General features: G+C 41.8%; 1 protein-coding gene across 4 annotated transcripts in view; it reads right to left on the bottom strand.

Moving 5' to 3' along the window:
* FNDC3A (fibronectin type III domain containing 3A) overlaps window positions 1-16,761 on the bottom strand; it is a 205,661-nt gene that overhangs the window by 28,422 nt on the left and 160,478 nt on the right. For all 4 annotated transcript variants that reach the window (XM_006083537.3, XM_006083535.3, XM_006083536.3 and 1 more), the window contains 4 exons: window positions 7,334-7,387; window positions 4,659-4,783; window positions 4,141-4,315; window positions 2,448-2,534 (listed from right to left, as the gene is read on the bottom strand). In XM_006083537.3, coding sequence (XP_006083599.1) covers window positions 2,448-2,534; window positions 4,141-4,315; window positions 4,659-4,783; window positions 7,334-7,387 — 441 coding nt within the window. The remainder of the gene's footprint in view (window positions 1-2,447; window positions 2,535-4,140; window positions 4,316-4,658; window positions 4,784-7,333; window positions 7,388-16,761) is intronic.

The raw sequence follows: 16,761 nt of genomic DNA, 5'->3' as shown, positions 1-16,761 counted from the left end.
CCGCTATCTTTGTTGGTGGTTAATTTGCATATCTTGCTGATTAGCCAAAGGGAGGCGTAGCTAAGGTATGGTCAATTACCATGTTTGGCTATTATTAGATAGGATGTTTGATTAAACAAGACCTACAGAAAAACTCAAATGCTGAGTTTATCAACTAATAGTATCCTGGTATATTTTTGTGTAAACTTCTGCACAAAAATGTAGGCTGGCTTATATTAACTGGTATGTTAATGCAATCACTGTCTGCCAAGAAATAGTGATATACATCATGGACCAAGTCAGAGGTAAAATATATCCAATACTTTTCAAAGCTTGCTACTGTCTCAAGTGAGCAAGAATAATATGTAGGGTCTCCATGCCTCAGTAAGCAAGAATAACATGCAGTCTTCTCTGCCTTTCTTCCAAAATAATTCAGTCCAAAATAATTCAGTCCAAAATCAACAGATGGACTAAACAAGGCAAGTATGTGTGGACAGGAGTGGAGGCAGTAGCATTTGCCCAGTAGGAACTCAAGCACCCTGAATAGGGAAGAGTATAAGGGAAAGGGGGAAGCGTTTGATCCAATAAGTAAATATATTAAACACAACTTGGGCACATTTTGAAAGATATTTGTTCACATTTACAAATAAGAGTTCCATAAAACATTAAAACTGTTTTGAATTTAAATATAGTAGTCCCCCTTACCTGTGGGGGATAAGTTCCAAGACCCCCAGTAGATGCCTGTAGATGACTGAAATTGGGGTATTACTGAATCCTATATGTACTATGTTCTTTACATACATAACTATGATAAAGTTTAACTTATAAATTAGGCACAGTAAGCAAGTGTTATTAAAACAACTAATAAAAATAGAACATTATAACAACACTAGAGGCCCGGTGCACAAAAATTTGTGCACTGGGGGGGGGGGGTGTCCCTCAGCCCGGCCTGTGCCCTCTCGCAGTCTGGGACCCCTCGGGGGATGACCACTTGCTGGCTTAGGCCTGCTCCCCAGGGGATTGGGCCTAAACTGGCAATCAGACCTCCCTCTGGCAGCCCGGCAGCCCTCGGGAGATGTCCACTTGCCAGCGGGGAGCATACCTAAGCTGCAGTAGGACATCTTTAGCGCTGCTGAGGAGGCAGGAGAGGCTCCCACCACCACCTCTGTACTGGCAGCCATCAGCCTGGCTTGTGGCTGAGCAGAGCTCCCCCATGTGGGAGCGCACTGACCACCAGAGGGCAGCTCCTGCATTGAGCGTCTGCCCTCTGGTGGTCAGTGTGTGTCATAGTGACCAGTCATTCCCAGTTTTTCTGCTGTTAGAGTCAGTCTGCATATTACCCTTTTACTATATAGGATAGAGGCCTGGTGCACAGGTGGGGGCTGGCTGGTTTGCCCTGAAGGGTGTCCCAGATCAGGGTGGGTGTCCCGCTTGGGTGCCTGGCCAGCCTGGGTGAGGGGCTGATGGCTGTTTGCAGCTGGTCACACCCCCTTCAGGGTGCGGGTCCCCATTGGGGTGCCTGGCCAGCCTGGATGAGGGGCTGATGGCTGTTTTCAGGCTGGCCACACCCCCTTTAGGGTGGGGGTCCCCACTGGGGTGCCTGGCCAGTCTGGGTGAAGGGGCTGAGGGCCGTTTTCAGGCTGGCTGGCGACTGAAGCTCCCAGCCTCTCCTTTTTTTCTTTTCTTTTTTTTATTCTGGGATTTATTTACCTTCTATAATTGAAACTTTGTTGCTTTCGGAGCTCAGAGCCAGGCCGCAGCAGGCGGGGAACCTTGGCTTCCTCCATCACTGGAGCAAGCAAGCCTCCTGCTTGCTTCAGCTGCGTGGCTGCCGGCTGCCATCTTGGTTGGGTTAATTTGCATATCACGCTGATTAGCCAATGAGAGGCGTAGCGAAAGTACGGTCAATTACCATGTTTGTCTATTATTAGATAGGATACTGTAATAAAAGTTGTGTGACTGTGGTCACTTGTTTCAGAGGATCCCTTGCTCAAGTCTCCTAATAAGCTCCATACTTTCTGGCACAACATGTTGCCAACAAGTGGAACACGTTTTCTGTTCATGTCTTCACACACTGTGTCTGTAACTTCCACTGTCTAAGGTGTGACAGTAAAACTAGCATGAATTTCTTTTTTCAATTTTAGTATCATCATGATACTAAGAATAGTGCGCAATTTAAAGTTTATTAATTATTTACTTCTGGAGATTCCCATTTACTACTTTCAGATTTCTGTTGTCATCAGTAACTGAAACCATGGAAAGTAAAACTGCAGATAAGAGAGATGGGACTACTGTACATAATGTTTGAGGAGCACTATTATATAGTAAGAAAGTAAAACAAAGCACATTAGAAAAGGCCAAAATTATTTAAGATTTTAAAACCAAAGGAGTGAAGTACACACTTGGCTTTAAAACCAAGGAATAACAAGAACAACAAATAAATCTTTTAGGGAGTTTCCTAAGCTTACCTTAAATTTATACTTTGTACTACGTCTGAGATTTTTCACTGTGTAAGTAAGATCTTCTCCATCATATTTAGGCTTAAAACCATATCCCTGGAAAGGGGAAAAAAACAAAACTTCATTAGATGTCTAACAGCAGAAATATGGGGAATAATGATTATGTGAAAAGACCCAGGTTTTCTTTATCTTCACCTATGTGCTATGTGATCAATGCTGTTTAGTGTAATTCTCACATTGATGTTTCTAACTTGAGTGGACAGATCCAGAAATGCTACTAACAAATGTAGAAGGATGAAGGAGAACACTTATTCTCAGTAAAAAGAGTATCCAAGAGAAGATTTTTGTGTTGAGGGAAGAGTGAGAGGCAATGGTAATTTGACTATCAGTAACTTTATCTCTAGAACAGAAATTTCCCAGACAGATGTTCTAAGAGCTAAACACAACTATAACTATGTATTTAAGTTGCCCTGAACACATAGTTGTGTTTAGATGAATAAATGACGGTTGGTTGTCCTGGCAGGTAGGAATGTCATTTAGGTTTGGGATTGCTCTTTATAGCCCCAGTGACAATGCTTCATTAATTTTCCAATGCTATTTTTAATGTTTTAAAAATTTGAGCTATAATACATGTACCAAAAAATTCCCATTTTAAAGTATGAAATTCAATGGTTTATAGTATATTCACAAGGTTGTGAGTCACTCAATACCTCACTTACAACCATCACTTAATACCTAATTCCAGAATAGAGCCTGTACTTAATTTTTTGGTTAGTAGTCACTTCCCCTCTTTTCTCATCTACTAATATACTTTCTGTCTTTACCGATTTGCCTATATCCATCAAATTAAATAACATAATATGAGATCTTTTGTGACAGAATTCTTTGACTTAGTACAATGTTTTCAAGATTCACTTATGTTGTGGCATGTGTCAGTACTTCATTCCTTTATATGGCCGAATGATATTCCATTGTATAGCTATATCACATTTTGTTTATCCATTCAGCAGTTGATGGACATTTGGGTTGTTTCTACTTTTTGACTATTATGAATGATGCTGCTATGAAAATTCATGTAGAAATTTTTGTACGAACATGTGTTTTCAATTCTCCTGGATTTATACCTAGGAGTAAACCAATGCTATTTTTTATTCATATTGTTTCAAAGTAGCTCTAAAAAGCTATGGAACTATATAGAACTAATACAGGACAGCCTAACTTTTATTCAGCTTGATTCCAGTTCACAGAAAATGAGCCAGTAGTAACTAGATTTAGGTTGTACTATAGAATCTCATGTGAGGTTCTTTAAGTCCCCCATGGCACTTGGGAAAGCAGTGTATAAACACAGTTGGAGAAGGCAGACATAGTATTTCCTTATCTTTTAGAGTTGCTTAGTTTAGAAGGCTGGGTGATTTTCCCTTCTCTTTATTTCCCCCAAAACATATATATTTGACATACTCTTGATGTTATTCCCAGGCACAAACATACATACAAAAACATAAAAAACAAAACTCATTCCTACACATCAAGAAAAATAAAGGCTGAGTTCTCCTTCACTCTCAATACCTCCAAAATATAACCAACTAAGGATTCAAAAGATTTGGGGAAGGATCTAACTATTGTAGCAATATGTACAGTATTAGGATTAATACCACACTGAAATGTTTTAAATATCCCATTTAAAATACATATTCATACTCACTGAAGTTTCATCTTCCATCTCTAAAATGTAAGAAATTCCTTCATCTGATGGTGTTCCTGAGGGTTTACGCCATAGTAAGGATAACCAAGTAACACCAGCCTTAGTTAATATAGGACTTGCTGGCATAGAAGGGGCACAGCCTGAGGTGTAATATAAAACTTCTTCACTAAAACCACTGTTGAAACAAATGAAATTTGTTTAAGAAGAAATGAGAAAAAGTTATTTTTATAAAGAATTAACTTTGGATAAATGACATTTCTGGTAACTAATTATAACTTAAATAATATATCTTGAATTTGATATCTTTACAGTAACCAAGTCAAACACCTAAAAATAAATTAGCATTCTTTTAAAACTGCAGTTTATGCAACTAACACATTATCTTATAGCTTTTAATACAACTATAGCAATAAAATGATAACAAAGCAGAATTTTAGCAGATAATTTGGACTGTAAATAATTTACACAAATAAAGTTGACTGGATAAGTGAAAATATCTACATTAAAGTGTATTTTACCTTGTGCCATACTCATTTTTGGCTGATAGTCTAAATTTACATCCCATTGCTGGTGATAGTTTAGTAATTTTAAATTGCTTCTGTGAGCCCATGTAACACTGACAAAATTCTCCATTTCCTTTTCCCTAAAAGAAATGGTTAATTATTACATGTCAGGTACATTATTGTAAAAAGATAAATCCACATCAATTCCTACTTGATAGTAACATATTAACTATCATACATTTTTTGTTGTTGTTGTTAATCCTTACCCGAGGACATTTTCCCACTGATTTTTAGAGAGAGTGGAAGAAGGGGGAGAGGCAGAGAAACAATGATGCGAGAGAGACACATCAATAGGTTGTCTCCCGCCTGCGCCCTGATCAGGGCCGGGGATTGAGCCTGCAACTGAGGTACATGCCCTTGATTGGAATCGGATCCTTGACCCTTCAGTCTAAGGGCCAACGTTCTATCTACTGAGCCAAACTGGCAAGGCCAAAAGTCATCTTAATTACATGCATGTCACGGATCTCAAGAGAATGATGAGATTACATAGATCTTTTATATGATAGTTACTCTTTGTTAAATGCAGAATTCAAAAATTGGAGAATAGGTATCTTTGTATAACTTCTTGAACTAAGTGCCTGTTTTAGCTGATACTAAACCTCTGGCTTTAATAAAAGAAACTCTTTCCAGGTATGGAACCCATAATCTCAAGGGGGGGGGGATTGGCAGTGGTGGCAATGGTCATCTTTGATATGCACCACTGGTGGTGTTCCTCAGTTATGAAAAGTTCTATGCAGAGTTTTAAGAAAATGTCCATATACATCTCCAGACCTCCACCTAGATAGCTACTAAGCTTTTTTACAATAAAGATTTTGGAGCTGCTACTGCTTAGATTTAACAATGAAAGAGTACAAGCAGAAAAGAAAAAGGAGTATAAGGGAAAGAGAAAAGTCTGCAGGTCAGGACAACTAAAGAGTTTTAGAAATTTAGGGTGCTACATAAAAAGGACTAGGTTCTCATTCTCCAACCATTTTTACTTATTTTGTCAATAGAGGTAAAGGGTGGTTAGAGTAACTTCTGCTTCAAAGAAAACCTTTAGTCTTTGTCAGTCTGCTTTACTGAACTCTTGTTAGTTTTAATAGCATTTATAGTTAATTCTACTGAGTTGTCTAAATAGAAAATCATATCATCTCTAAATAATGATAATTTTGCTCCCCAGGCTAGCCATCATGGCTATACTTCTTGTCTTGTTCCAAATCTTACTGCATTAACTATAACTTCCTGAATAATGTTAAATAAAGGTGAGGATAACTGGCAACTTTCACTTGTTTCTGCTGTAACCAGAATGTTTTCATTGTTTAGTGATGGTATTTTACTTAATACAAAAATAACTATCAAATAAGGAATTACCTTTCAAGTCCTAATTTGTTTTGAATTTTAACTGAAATGGGTGCTAAATTTTTATCAAATACCTTTTCATAATTTGTCAAGATGCTATAGTTTTTCTTCTAAATTACTATCATATAGTAATAGGTTTCCTAATTTTGAATTCTCTTAGAACTTTTGGAATAAAACCCACTTGATTGGTCCTCATTACTGCTGAATTTCCAAATTACCAAAGGAATTTCTTTTACTCTCTTTAGTCCTTCCTATTTTAGCTGTTGTGTAAGCAGCAGGGTATGAGAAAACATGATAAATGATAGTAAAACAGAGTACTAAACAATAAAGCCCAGTAATCTTGCTGTGGTAGGCTGAATAATGGCCGCCAAGATATCCAGGTCCTAATACTACCTGGGACCTGTGAATGTTACCTTATATGGCAACAGGGACTGTACAGATGTGATTAAATTAAGGCTCTTGAGATGGAGAGATTATCCTGGTTATCTGGATAAGCCCTAAATGGAATTACAAGTATTCTTTTTAGAGGGAGGCAGAGAAGGACTTGAAGACAGAAGAGGTAAAAGGCAATGTGATAATGGGAGCAGGAGGAGAAAAGGCATTTAATGTGGCCATTAACCAAGTAATGAGGAGAACTCCAAAAGCTGGAAAAGGCTAAGCAATAGATTATTCTCCTCTAGAGTTTCTGGAGGAAGCATGGCCATTGTGATACCTTGTTTTTGGCTCAATGAAACCCATTTTAAATTTCTGGTTTCCATGCCCTGGCCAGGTGTTCAGAGTGTCATCCTGTATGCCAAAAGGTTATGGGTTCAATCCCTGGTCAATGGATGTTTCTCCACCCCCAACAACAATCAATAAACATATCCTCAGTAGAGGATAAAAACAAACAAACAAAATTTCTAGCTTCCAGAACTATAAGAGAATAAATGTGTATTGTTTTAAACCACCAGGTTTGTGGTAATTTGTAAAAACAGGCATAAACAATGACTATTAGCCTTTAAAGCTAATGTAAAAAAGTAATCTTTTTTAATCAAGGTAATTACCCAAATAACAGCTTAATGGTGGTTTTGTTAAAAACAAAACAAACAAAACAAAACAAAACAAAACAAAACAAAACATAGGGAGGTCCAGTCAGTAATATTTTCTAAGAATACTGTCAGTTCGCTCATGTTCCACATGAAACCATTCACATTGTTTTTAAAAGAGGAAAAACTTAACTATTAAACAAAAGTTATTTCTGCCTGAGGATATGCACATAATTTTAGCCTAATTTAAAGATTCAATTTACTTACCTCATCCCATTCTAAAATAAAGCTTTGGATTTTAGAACCATTGTCACTAGGTGTCTAAAACAAACAAAATGAGTACAAATTAGTACTTTTGTAAAAGATACTGTGATGATCTAATCTAAGGAATCTATACTGTTACAGATGTTCTCTGTGACTTGGCCCTAGAAAAATTTGCACAAAAATATATGTATTGCATACCCCATAATCCTCTTAAATGCAAGGAAAGAACAAAGCGAGAGGTTATTCAAGTTTTTCTGAATATTAAAATACCTTTTTAAGCAAGATCTTAACTTTTATAATCTTTTTTAAAAAATCCCTTTGCCTTTTATTAGCTTTAAGCTCCTAAAGCTGAGTTTTTATTAAAACTCACCTTACAATCTAAAAGTAATCCTATATAATAAAAGACTAATATGCAAACTGACATGAATGGTGGAACGACCAGTTGCTATGATGTGCACTGACCACTAGGGGGCAGACGCTCAACGCAAGAGCTGCCCCCCTGGTGGTCAGTGTGTTCCCACAGGGGGAACGCCGCTCAGCCAGAAGCTGGGCTCATGGCTGGCTATGCAGCGGCGGTGGAAGGAGCCTCTCTCATCTCTGCGGACATCCCCGAGACCTCCCGGACTACGAGAGGGTGCAGGCCAGGCGAAGGGACCCCCCCCCCCAAGTGCACAAATTTCATGCACCTGGCCTCTAGTATTGTATAATACAGTGGTCGCCAACCTTTTGGATCTCATGGACCACCAGTGGTCTGTGGGCCACCGGTTGGCGACTGCTGGTATAATACACCAAAGATAAAAGTAGGGTGCTGAAAGGAACTCCAAGAGGGCATACTGTCTGGATCTCTGCTTCTAAACTCAATGTGCTACTTACCTAGGACTACTAATTCATCAATCTGTTAATCTTCCATCTCCCTTGGCATTTTATTTCAGTATTTAATCACTCAAGATTTTCAACCTTATTTCTACCTGAATTTTCTTTCTATAATTTCAACCTATTTCCTTTTTAGTACTCACTTTGATTCACAACAAATGATCATTACAGTCCTTAAATGAAATTTCATCTATTTGAACACAACTGACTCTAAGACTCTTATCAAAGTTAAATAATCTACAGATGATGTAGCATATAATTGTACACTTGAAACCTATATAATTTTATTAAACAATGTCACCCCAATAAATTTAATAAAAAATAAAGCAAAAGAAAATTTTCCAAGGGGAAAACATTCTTAGTTTTTTTTAACTGGTTCTCCAGTGAATGTCTATAATTTTCTGGACTCTATCCAGTTTTTATATAATATTGCCAACTACGATGTAAGACAGCAATCAAGGACTGTCGAGTTTTAACTGAATTTTTATAACACGAAGTTCCAAGTTATTTGTTAAATGCTAACACAGATCTTGCATTTAAAAATTTTTTTAAATTGTAATTTTTAACTAGTTAGCATGACTAAAATTTTCTATTAAGTTATAGGAATAGCTTACTGACTAGCACAGCAGTGGCAGTTAAAAGTGACTGTATGGAGAAAGGGTAGAGGAAGAATCCTTGGGAAATGCCAGCTCTTACGTAGCAGGAGAGCGAATCCAAAGGTAGGTAAGGTTGCAAGTCTCAGCAGGAAGTGAGTGGTATAAAAATACATTTCTCTATAGTAAATGACTCCAGATTGTTCTAGGCTAATTGTTAAGGTCTCACATTTACTTATTTTTTTCTACTTCTTTGTGAGGCTGTGAAAATGTCCACCATGAATGACCTGTGACCTATCCTCCAGCTTTTCTCTGAGTTATCCAACTGTATGAAAGAAGAAAGGAGGCTGCGAAGAGCCCAAATAAGTTATCCTAGATCACATTCACTAAGAGTGGAGTGGAACTGAATTTGTTCTACCTGACACAATATAGTGTTCCTACCCAGAAATATTCCAGCAATAACAACAGAGTTAACAACCAACTTCAGTCAACTTTTTATCATCACCATGCACTAGCAATTTTAAGTAATGTCAGTTAATAAAGTACTTCTCTCAACTGCTACTGCATGTCACTGTTCTCATTCCATGTTAACCCTCACAGTTATGCTTTTAGATTAAATGAGGCAGTAGAGTCAAAAGATTTGATATTTAAGTCACTAATCTAGTTTTCCTCAAATTTAAAATGAAAAAACAATAGTTATTGTGCTTATTATGTTCCAGGCATTATGCTACAAGCTATACAGATATTATCTGATAATCTTCCCAACAACTCTGTGGTACAGTTATGCACTGCTCAACAATGGGGATATGTTCTGAGAAATGCATTGTTAGGTGATTTCGTCACTGTGCGAACATCTTAGAGTGTGCTTACACAAATCTAAATGGTATAGCCCAGTGATGGTGAACCTTTTGAGCTCGGCGTGTTAGCATTTTGAAAAACCCTAACTTAACTCTGGTGCCGTGTCACATATAGAAATTTTTTGATATTTGCAACCATAGTAAAACAAAGACTTATATTTTTGATATTTATTTTATATATTTAAATGCCATTTAACAAAGAAAAATCAACCAAAAAAATGAGTTCACATGTCACCTCTGACACGCGTGTCATAGGTTCGCCATCACTGGTATAGCCTATGACATACTTAGGTTATATGGTACAGCCTATTGCTCCTAGGCGATCAGCCTGTACAGCATGTTACTGTATAAAACTATTGGTGATTAAATGAAGCACAAGACAAAATGATGCAATCAAGAGACATTGTAAACATGAGCTGTATTAGGCTGCTGGTAGAGTAACAGGGCATACTGTTTTATAGCAAACTTTTCTTTTTAATAAGTAGAAAGAGTACACTCTAGAATAACAATAAAAAGCATAGTAAATACCTAAATCAGTAACATAGTCACTTATTATCATTATCAAGTATTATGTACTGTACAGTGCAATAGGTTTGTTTACACCAAGATCACTACAAACACGTGAGTGATGCATTGTGCTACAACCTCATGATAGCTAAGGCTTCACTAGGAGATAATAATTTTTCAGCTCCATTACCATATTATTGGGACCACTGCCATACATGCAGTCTGTCATTGACCAAAATATCATTAGGTGGCACATAACTGCATACAACACTATTACCAATAACAATAATTCCTATCTCTTTCCCCAATCATGCTGATTACTGTATGTGTGTATACTGGGCCATTTCTAGAAGTGTGCAAGCTGGGTAATCTGTGTGGGCAACTAAGAGATAGCAGCACTGTTTACTTCTTGTATAGGCCTCTTGAGATATTGTTAAAGACAGAAATTTCAAAATTCAATTGTGACTATCATCAGTATAGAGTACGCTAAAGAAATCCCAACCTACATGAAGGGCACTGGACTGCTACCCCATTTGCCCTACCAAAGGAAAGGGCCTTAACATATCTATATATATAAAAGGCTAATATGCTAAGTGTCCGACCATCCGACCAGTCACTAGGATGCGCACTGACCATCAGAGGGCAGACACTCAATGCAGGAGCTGCCGAGCTGCAATGACTTGGCAGCAGCAGTTCTTGGGTGACACACCCTGAAACCAGAGAGGAGGGAGCCCGATTCCTCGCGGGGCTGCACAATTCCACTTTCGGCAGGGGATTATGTTGTTGCTGGGGCACTGTGGACCCCAAATCTGGTTTACTGCACACTTGCATTTGTGTTCTACACCCTGTGTGACAGCAACTTTGCAGAGTGCCCTCTTGCACTTTGGACCCCTTAAGGGATGTTGGAAAGCTGGATTCGACTGATCCCCATAGGCCAGGCAGAGGGACCCCACCTGCCGAGGGACCCTGCTCACTCCGCAGAAGCCTTTCAAGCCAAGGCGCCACCCCAGGTGCAGCCAGCCAGGGAGGGACCGTGGGAGGTTGGCTCTAGGGCATGTCCGGCCCTTTTCACCCAGTCCTGCCCCGCCAGCCACCTTCTAATTAATTTCCTTTCAATGTGCATGAATCCGTGCAGGGGGTCACTAATTTATAAATAAAACATTACTCTAAGTGAGAAGAAATAAAATTAATCATACTTGTCTGATTTACATGTGCTAATAGTTTTTAACTACACAAAGCTCTAATATCCTTCGAAGAATTGGGTGGGGACTAACAAACCCCAAACAAATAGTAAGTTCCAAATATTCAAAAGCTTTCACAAATAAAGCTAGTCCTGAGTTTTACTCTTGAGGTAAGATGAGATAATAAAATCAAGATAATTAGTTCTTTTTTCACTGCAAATCAATGGTTGCTAACAGAGGTGGTACTCCTTTTTAGGGAATGTCTTGAAATTTTGTAGGAGGTGCTTCTGACCATCACAATAATGATGGGTAGAGGAGCTTATTAATAGAGGGGTTGGATCAAGAAGCTAACAGTCCTGCAGAGTGTGGGACAATCAGTACAATAAAGAATTGTTCTCTCCCTCTAGGATGGACTTTTGGCTGTCCTACTGGATAGCTATGTAGGTGAAATATCTGTTTATAATTATCAGAGCCTAGAACCTAATTCCATTTTACAAGGTGTTTTTTTGTACAGTTTTAACAGTTACTGAATTTTCCCAAAATGCAACTACTGTGCAATTTAAGAGAGACTATACTTAATTTTGCTCAGAAATTTCCCAAGACCTATATTGTAGGGAGCAGCTATAGGGTTAAGCCTTGGACTGACCTGTTGGCAAAGCCACAAAGTCCCAGTTTAGAGGGCACAGCTCTCATAGCATAATTAGGCTTGACCTTATGATGCTCCCTAGATCTTAACTGGGTAGCTAATGGGCTGAGGGAGATGCAGCAAGTGCTGCCCAAACAAGTGAAACTCACAAGAACACTGTAACTATGGTGACCACTACCTTGTTTACCTCTGGCTATAAAATAAAGGCTCAGCTTGCCTCCTCAGTCAGGCACTGCAAGATCCACCTAGACCAGCCGTGGGCAAACTACGGCCCGCGGGCCGGATCCGGCCCGTTTGAAATGAATAAAACTAAAAAAAAAAAAAGACCGTACCCTTTTATGTAATGATGTTTACTTTGAATTTATATTAGTTCACACAAACACTCCATCCATGCTTTTGTTCCGGCCCTCCAGTCCAGTTTAAGAACCCATTGTGGCCCTCGAGTCAAAAAGTTTGCCCACCCCTGACCTAGACCCAGCTTATTCTCTTTGTCTTTTCTACATCCTTCGCCACCCCCCCTTAGGCTCACCGAACCCTTGGCGGAGCTGGCCCAGCACATGTGGCACTCCACGTTGGGCGCCACATGTGCCGGGCCAGCTCTTCTGTATTGCTGTTTTTAGCAAAATGCCTTAGTTTGCCACAGTTAAAGCAGCCCCCTTTCTTTTTCTGCTGACTAGCAAGTAATATATCCTTTAATGCGGCAGCTAATACTGCTCCTTGAACATAGGCTGGTCCAATGGCAATATAATAACAAACACGAATATAATACTTCCATAATAAGTAGTCTCCAGGTGAGAGACAAGCCTTTGCGACAATATTAAGCCTCTGGTAACCTTCCACTATCCGTCTAAGTTCCCCTGCTATATTCATCCATTCCCTTTCAGGAGTGGGCTCTAGGCCAGTGGTTCTCAACCTTCCTAATGCCGCAACCCTTTAATACAGTTCCTCATGTTGTGGTGACCCCCAATTTCATTGTTAAAAATTGAACATAATTAAAGCATAGTGATTAATCACAAAAAATAATATGTAATTATATATGTGTTTTCTGATGGTCTTAGGCGACCCCTGTGAAAGGGTTGTTCGATCCCCAAAGGGGTCGCGACCCAGAGGTTGAGAACCGCTGCTCTAGGCAGTCCCAAATCAGGGACCACAGACTGAAAGTAGAGAGAGGGATTCTCCCTGGACCTTCAAACTATAACGATCTTTAAGTTGCTTTCCTACCTTTTCTCAGTTACTACCTTTACCTTCCCAAAGATAGCGAAGTCATAACCTATACCTCAGGCATTAACCATTTTTACAGATGGATCCAGCTCTGGAAAGGCTGGATACTACTGTAGCAGAGGTGCAAAGGTCCTTCAAACCCCTTATATTTCAGCACAACGGGTAGAAATATAAGCTCTTATTTATGCTTTGACAGATTTTGCTATGGAGCCCATTAACCCAGTGGTAGGCAAACTGCGGCTCGCGAGCCACATGTGGCTCTTTGGCCCCTTGAGTGTGGCTCTTCCACAAAATACTGATTTCTGTGCATGGGCCACGAAGTTTCAATCACACCGTACATGCGCACTTGCACGTGGTATTTTGTGGAAGAGCCACACTCAAGGGGCCAAAGAGCCACATGTGGCTGGTGAGCCGCAGTTTGCCGACCACTGCATTAACCTATATAGTGATAGTGCCTATGTTGTAAGTATGGCCAAAATTATTGAAACGGCTACTATAGGGCACACTAATTCGGAGTAACTCTTTCATTTATTTTTCAACCTTCAAAAAGTCATTAGAGAACGACAATTTCCCTGCTTTATTGGTCATATCCGATCTCATTCAGGTCTCCCTGGTCCGTTAGCTATAGGAATGACACTATTGATTGCCTCCTTGCTGTAATGCAAGAGGCTACTCAATTTTCTCTTGCCCAGTCCTCCCATGCTTTGCATCATCAAAATGCTGCTGCCTTATGCAAACAATTCCGTATTTCTCGGGAGCAAACTTGTCAAATTGTTAAGCAGTGCTTTCAGTGTGTAATTCTTTGCCTTATACAATCGTTGGGGGTTAATCCTAGGGGTCTTAAACCTAATCAAATCTGGCAAATGGATGTTACTCACATACTGGAATTTGGTAAGCATAGATGGGTACATGTTAATATAAATACCTGCTCCCGCTTTATCTTTGCGACTCCCCAAACGGGAGAGTGCCAAGCATGTAATTAATCATTGCTTAGCCGCCTTTGCGCTACTAGGTCCTCCTTAGAGCTAAAAATAGACAATGGACCCACATAGGCTAGTTCTGCTTTTAAGCATTTTTGTCAGCAATATCAAACCTATAATAAAAGCACAATATGTTAATTAGACCAGATGTCCTTCTGGACGACCTTCCGGATGAAGCCAGGGCTGCGAGGGAAGCCTGGGTCTTGGGTGCCAGAGGGAAGCTGGTGCCGGTAGCCGGAGGAAGGAAGGCCTACTCTTGCAAGAATTTTGTGCATCAGGCCTCTAGTTTGTCATAAAACTGGTATCCCTTACAACCCTCAAGGTCAAGCAATAGTGGAAAGAGCCAATCATACTCTTAAAATGCAATTACTAAAACAGAAAGGGGGAGAAGGATGTTATGTGTCACCTCAAAACAAACTCAGTCATGCTCTTTATACTTTAAATTTTTTGAATTGCGATGCAGAGGGTCGTACAGCAGCCAAAAGGCATTGCGCCTCCTGTACAATAGCCTCCATGGTGTTAGCCTGGTGGTAAGATACACAAACTGGACAATGGTTTGGACCAGATCCAGCAATGATGTGGGGCAGAAGTTGTGTTTGTATCTTTCCAGAAGGAGCAGCGCAACCAATTTGGGTGCCAGAGCATTACGTGTGTCACCACAATGGACCCAGAGAAGCTCCTTGTCCCTTCGCTCAAAAGACTGAGAGTTGCACCAATGACAGCAATAAAGAAAAGGACGATGACAAAGGCTACACAAGGTACCGAGGTGCCAACATGGGGTCAGCTGAAGAAGTTAACAATTAAGGCCCAGCAGATGGTAGAAAAGCAAGATGGGGAAATTACTCCCTCAATCATGTTTCTGGCTATGCTAGCATTGGTTAGCTGCCAGTCTTCTGTAAAGTCTTGAGCAGCCAAGTCTGAGGACTCTGAGTAAATTGGGGGGAAGGGACCACGGGAGGTTGGCCGCCAGCCCCAAGGAGGGAGCCAGTCCTCAGCCCCCCTGGGAAAGGGACCATTTCCGCTGCTACCCACACCCCGTTCCCCATCCCAGCCCAGGCCCAAGGGCACCTGTGGGGTCAGAGAGGAGGCAACAGTCGCCGGGCTGGGCGCAGAAGGAATGGATGCCAGATGCTGAGGCCACTGTTGGCACCCCGCCACTGCATGGTTTCCCACCTCCCCCCCTACCCCCCTCCCTTGCTGCCGCACCGCCACTGCGGCATGTGGCCCCTGGGAAAGGGAGAGGACTGGAGTGAGACAAACCCTTGTGTCAAGGGCTGACTTTCAATAGATCGCAGTGAGAGAGCTACTCTGCTATGTACGAAATCCCAACCCAGAAGCAGGTCTCTACAAATGGCTTAGCACCAGGAGCCAATGGGGGCTAGCCGGCCAGGGGGAGGGGCCGTGGGAGGTTGGCTGAGGGAGTGCACTGACTATCAGGGGGCAGCTCCTGCGTTGAGCATCTGCCCCCTTGTGGTCAGTGTGTGTCATAGCGACTGGTTGTTCTGGTCGTTCGGTTGTAATGGTCGCTTAGGCTTTTATATACATACTAGAGGCCCTTTGCAGGAAGATTCCTGCAAGAATAGGGCTTCCTCGGGTCTATTCCTGCAAGAATAGGACTTCCTGAGACCGCAGGGAAGCAGAGAAGGGAGCGAAGCCCGCCTTCTCTGCTGCCTCACTCCCTCCCTTTTCTGCCACCTGGGCTCTCTCCCTTCTCCGCCGCTTTGCTCCCTCGCCGGGTCAGGGATCCGGGGCCCAGGTCCCGCGGGCAGTGTCGTGCGCTGCCAGCCCCGCCTCACCAGGTCAGGGGTCCGGGGCCCGGGGCAGCTTCACGTGCTGCCGGCCCTGCCTGCAGTATGCAAATTAGTCGCCATCTTTGTTGGCGGTTAATTTGCATATCACGCTGATTAGCCAATGGGAGGTGTAGCGACGGTATGGTCAATTACCATGTTTATCTATTATTAGATAGGATACTAAAGGCCCGGTGCACAAAATTTGTGCACTGGGGAGGAGAGTGGGGGTCCCTCAGCCTGGCCTGCACCCTCTCACAGTCCAGAACCCCTCGTGCCTTACCGCTCACCTGCTCACTGCTCCTTACCACTCAGCTTGCTGCTCCTTAGTGCTGACATAGAGGTGGGAGAGGCTCCCGCCACCACCGCTGCGCTTGCCAGCTGTGAGCCCGGCTTCTGGCTGAGCAGCGCTCCCCCTGTGGATCCCTGCCCCCTGGTGGTCAGTGAGCATCATAGCGACCGGTCATTCTGGTCGTTCCACCATAACCGTCACTTAGGCTTTTCTTAGATAGACTAGAGGCCCAGGGCATGAATTTGTGCACTGGTGGGGTCCAGCCCCAACTGGGGTGTATCGGGTCTGGGCCTGTCGGAAGGAGGTGATGGCGGGAGATAGGCCGGCTGGCCCACCCTGATCGGGCCCAATCAGGGCTGGGACGGCTGGGGGGAGGGCCACGGACAATTGGCTGGTGGCCCCCGCCCCAATGAGGTGGGTGGGGCCAATTGGGGGCCAGGAGCCCGGGAAGGGCCATGGGTGGTTGGCCTGCTGGCCCTGCCCCTGATCAAGTG

The sequence above is a fragment of the Myotis lucifugus genome, unplaced genomic scaffold (assembly GCF_000147115.1).
Source record: "Myotis lucifugus unplaced genomic scaffold, Myoluc2.0 scaffold_7, whole genome shotgun sequence".
Classification (NCBI taxonomy): domain Eukaryota; kingdom Metazoa; phylum Chordata; class Mammalia; order Chiroptera; family Vespertilionidae; genus Myotis; species Myotis lucifugus.
This window is presented reverse-complemented; position numbering and strand designations above follow the sequence as displayed.